This window comes from Glycine max, chromosome 20, assembly GCF_000004515.6.
Source record: "Glycine max cultivar Williams 82 chromosome 20, Glycine_max_v4.0, whole genome shotgun sequence".
NCBI lineage: Eukaryota > Viridiplantae > Streptophyta > Magnoliopsida > Fabales > Fabaceae > Glycine > Glycine max.
Genome location: NC_038256.2, coordinates 2,325,006 through 2,329,292, shown reverse-complemented (window position 1 = coordinate 2,329,292; position 4,287 = coordinate 2,325,006). Strand labels below are relative to the sequence as shown.

Below are 4,287 nucleotides of genomic sequence, written 5' to 3'. Positions count from 1 at the left end.
GATAATATTCAAAATAAACAACGTTCACTTTGAATCAGAATATCAAAATTTCTTTGAATGCCATTAATTTTATCAATAAAACCTCCTTTCCAGTTATTCCAATAAAAAATCAATAGGTATCCTAATTTCCAACACCATCACCATGAATCATTTTTCCTTACACTGATTCAAGCAATAACAAATTCCAGCAACTCTAGATATCAAAACAAAAACAAAAAAATCCAGCAAGGCAGCAACTAAAGAATTACTATACATGAACAAAACCAAAGAGATCGAGAGAGAGAGAAAAAAAATCTGTATCAACAAAAGAATTCTACATTCTACTATTTCTTTGTCCTCCTTACACTGTCCTTCGGACAAAAAAGAAAGTAAACTGTAACTATTTTTTTCCGGTGGTGTAAAATGGAGTAGTAGTATATGGAAAACGTTAAGAAAAGAAAAGAAGAAGGAGAAAAAAAACTCCTCCTAAGAGTAATTAACATGAACACTGGCATTAATGCCAGATTGACAAAGAGGGCAATTGTGTACGGTGGACCCACACATTGTGCACAAACACAGATGCCTACATGGCAACAACAGCACTATCGATTCTCTTACCCCACACTGATTGCACATCCTCTTCCCCAAAACGCCGTCGTTTCGCTCGTATCCGCCGCAAACCTCCTCCTCCTCGCGGTGGTGGTGGTGGTTGTTGTTGTTGTTGCTCGCGCAACTCGATTCCGCCGCTTCGACGGCGTGGTGGTTGTGGTTATGGTGATCTTCGCTAACGTGCGCCAGAACTTGTTCTAGATTGTTCCGAAGATTATTCGCGGTGGCTTCGTTTGTTTGCGCTAGTTCTTTCCAAATCTGATTCTCCACGCAGATGCTCTTCACTCGTTCTTGCAGAACCCAATTCAACTTCCCCACGCGCTGAATCTCTTCGTCTTTCTCCTTCAGTTTCTTCGCCACGGCTTCTTGAATCGCCGTTATCAACATTCTCGATTGCCTCACTCGCTGCTCCGCCATCTCCATTCTCACTTTCTCCGTCTAAAAAAATGAACAAAAATATTTTAATTTTAAATCACACATTTTTTTTTATTTTTTTTTTTAGGTTTGGAACAAACTTACGTGTTGTACGATGAAGCGGTCGATCTCGGATTGCTGGTTCTGGAAATGGAAGAGAAGCTCTTGATCGAGAATGGACGGTGGTGGTGATGATGATGATGATGATGATAGTTTGTTCTTCTGCGGAAGTGGTAGAAGCGCGTTTGGTACAGTGGTGATGGAGTCTCTGGAGCGTTTTCTCGTCGGAGCGGTGGTGGTGACGTGGCAGGTGAGGCCACTATCGGATTGGTGGAGAAAAGGTAACGCCGTTGACTGAAGAAGAGGCGTAGCAGCAGCTTCCGTTTGCTGTGCGGTGTAGAAGCCAAGATTCGGTTTCATCATTTCTCTGTTGAAACGGATTTTCAGATTAAACGGTTCGAGAAATGTTGAAAACTTAAAACGAAGAAAGAAAAAGGGGAAATGGTTTTTTGTTGATTGATTGTGTTACCTGGCGGTTAGTAACTGCGAGGGGAAGAGATTCATGTTGTGCGGAGGAGCCTCAACTGCCATGATGAGAGATTTGTTGTTTGTTTGGTTGTTACTCTCTTGTGAGTGAGTGTGAGTTTGTTGCGGTTTTCAGAGTTTTTCGTTTTCTCGCAATGCAAATGAATGAAAGCCAGAGTGTGAAGAGAAAGAGGGAGAGAAATATAGAGAATAACGAAGCATGCAAATGAGGTTGCCCGTTTATTTATTTGAGGCTTTGGCTCTTGTGCCATTCCTAGAGTGAGAGAGAGAGATAACGACAAAGTCAAACTCAAAAACCAATTTTCTAGTCTTCTAGACACACCAAAATCTAAGCATATTATTTAATTCAATTCAATTAATTAATTGCTTTTCACTTTTTCATTTATTGCAAAGACCATTTAATTGAATTTTAATATTAAATATAATTCTGCATAATAATAAAAGACACTCTAACGCATGTGGGAATGGGGAATCCTTTTTTGAGTTTTAACTTTCAACCTTTTCTTCTTTCTCTCGTCTTGGAATTTGTTTTGTTGTATATATTTGAATTTTAATTAACGCTAAAAGGTAACTTAAGAAGAATTATATAAAAAATATAAATAAAACTAAACATAATCTTATATTTAAAGACAAGAAGAATAATAATTTTAGGATAATGCTATGGCCTTGGTCACCCCAAGAGGCATATGTATGGCACAATTAAGTGGATTGAGGAATCGTATTATACAATCCACTTTTATGAAACCATATTATCTTGACTTTTAGCGGCAGTTAAAGTTATCTATCAATTGATGAATTTGATTTTGGATCTTTATTTCTATCTTTATTATTATTTCCTTGGGTTCAAGGTAAGTAATTTTGGCTGTTTTTTAGTGGTGCGAATGTGAATGACGTGGCGGTGTGAAGAACTGACCATGTGAATAAGCACGTACGAGTAGACATGTTTAAAATCAAAACACATTAAGTGTAAAATCAAAGAATAGTTCCAAAAAAAAAATATCGCATAAAAACTTGTGGTTATTGATTTGATTTTTTTATTCAAACTGCAGAGATTGATTTTCAGTCTGACACACGATTTGATTGTCAAGTTTCACACACAAGAATAGAACTAAATCAAATTGCATCGTGAATATTTTGTTGTTGGGTATTTACTTTTTCAATTTTCATGAAGAAAGTATTATGAATATTATTTTATTATTTTTTAAGTTCGATAATTGCAACTTGAAATAAGTATTATGTGTTAATTCTATTTTTAAATTGAATGTTTGCTATTATAAAAGTTAAAAATAATTATCATTTTACTTTTAAGTTTAATGATTGAAACTTTTGTTTTCTATTTATACATTAATTTTATTATCCAAGTTCTGTTTAATTATTAACAAATTTTTTAAATAATTTTTAATATTTATTACCGGAGTTTTTAAATCATAACAAACTGAATCAAATAATAAAAAATTAATTTAATTTTTCATAAATAATTTAAGTTGAAACAAACTATGCTACACTTAATGTTTTTAATCTGATTTTGATTAAATTTAAATTAAAATCATAATAAACCACACTAGGACTACTCACATGGCCTTCCTTCTTCACTATCCCCAATCTATAATATCTATGTAGGAACAGATTTGTATGATCACCTGAGAGTGATAAACTGGGTACAATAATCTCAATTCGCATGCTAGCGGTCAACATTCAACCATCAATGTTTTTTGACCAATTTTCTTACTTTCTCACCTCATCCAACATAAAGAAAAGAAATAAATTAAAGACTTTTTTTAAGTTTATCGTGAAAGTGAGTAGCAGCAAGATATTTGAATAGACCACCATATTATTGGTCAACATTGTTACCATCACTGATGTGTGTGGAGTAACAAACATTCTTATAAATTTATTAAACTTTTAATTAGTAAGTTTTGTATCATACAATAAAAAATTATTTAATATTTTTAAAAGGAAACTAGTCTTTATTAAGCAATGGTACAATACTTCATTGCAATATTAATTACATGAAAAAGATGTGCTATATTAAACAAGTCAATTCAGTATTTTTTTTATATTTGAAAAAAGGATTAGTATTCAACTACTATTAATTAGTAGCAAATATTTTTAATGCTATTTTTTGTAACTTGTATTTATTGTTATTTACAATCATATGAAAAATAGAATTTAATATTAATATTTTTTTACAAGTTTGTCTAATTATATTATTATATACGATAATTTTTTATAATAATTACTTATGAAATCACATTTAAATATAGGTTTTTTTAATTGAAATATGAAAACTAAAGACTAAATTGTAATTTTGGTTCTTCTAATTTTTTAAATTCATGATTTTGATCCACTTGATTTTTAATTGTAACATTTGGTCTTCTAATTTTATAGATTGTTGATTTTGGTCTCCAGATAAATTAACCTAATAATTGTGATTATTAGAGACATTAAATGAATTATAAATTAAATAAAATTTATTAATCATTAAATTTTTTAATAAAAGACTATTAAACCTAATGTAATAATATGGTGATGTGGTTGGTGGAGTTGTGGGTGTGCACAAGAGAGGTGGGCGAGATGTGTTTGTGGAAAAGAGAAGGAGCATGCTGTGAAAATTAGAATTATTAATCATTTTTATTGTTTTTTAATAAATAATGATTTTAATTAATTTATAATTAACTTTTCAAACTGAATTAAATCATGTCCCATTCCGAACATCCCTATAAATTATTATTGTAATTA

The 4,287-nt window shown here is 31.8% G+C and overlaps 1 protein-coding gene across 1 annotated transcript; it reads right to left on the bottom strand.

Annotated features, from left to right (window-relative positions):
* Positions 1–299: 299 nt before the first annotated feature.
* LOC100791833 (BOI-related E3 ubiquitin-protein ligase 1) lies at positions 300–1,822 on the bottom strand. Its single transcript, XM_003556391.5, has 3 exons — positions 1,532–1,822; positions 1,108–1,429; positions 300–1,026 (listed from the first exon to the last, which is right to left on the bottom strand). The coding sequence occupies exons 1-3, from the start codon at positions 1,591–1,593 to the stop codon at positions 466–468; spliced, it is 945 nt and encodes a 314-aa protein (XP_003556439.1). The 5' UTR covers positions 1,594–1,822; the 3' UTR covers positions 300–465.
* Between the last annotated feature and the right edge of the window lie 2,465 nt (positions 1,823–4,287).

Bases quoted from the DNA above. Each gene is read 5' to 3' on its own strand.
- LOC100791833 (XM_003556391.5), bottom strand. From the start codon at position 1,593: ATGGCAGTTGAGGCTCCTCCGCACAACATGAATCTCTTCCCCTCGCAG. The intron at 1,430-1,531 runs GTAACACAATCA...CCGTTTCAACAG, and splicing joins TCGCAGTTACTAACCGCCAG to AGAAATGATGAAACCGAATC. The intron at 1,027-1,107 runs GTAAGTTTGTTC...TCATTTTTTTAG, and splicing joins ACCGCTTCATCGTACAACAC to ACGGAGAAAGTGAGAATGGA.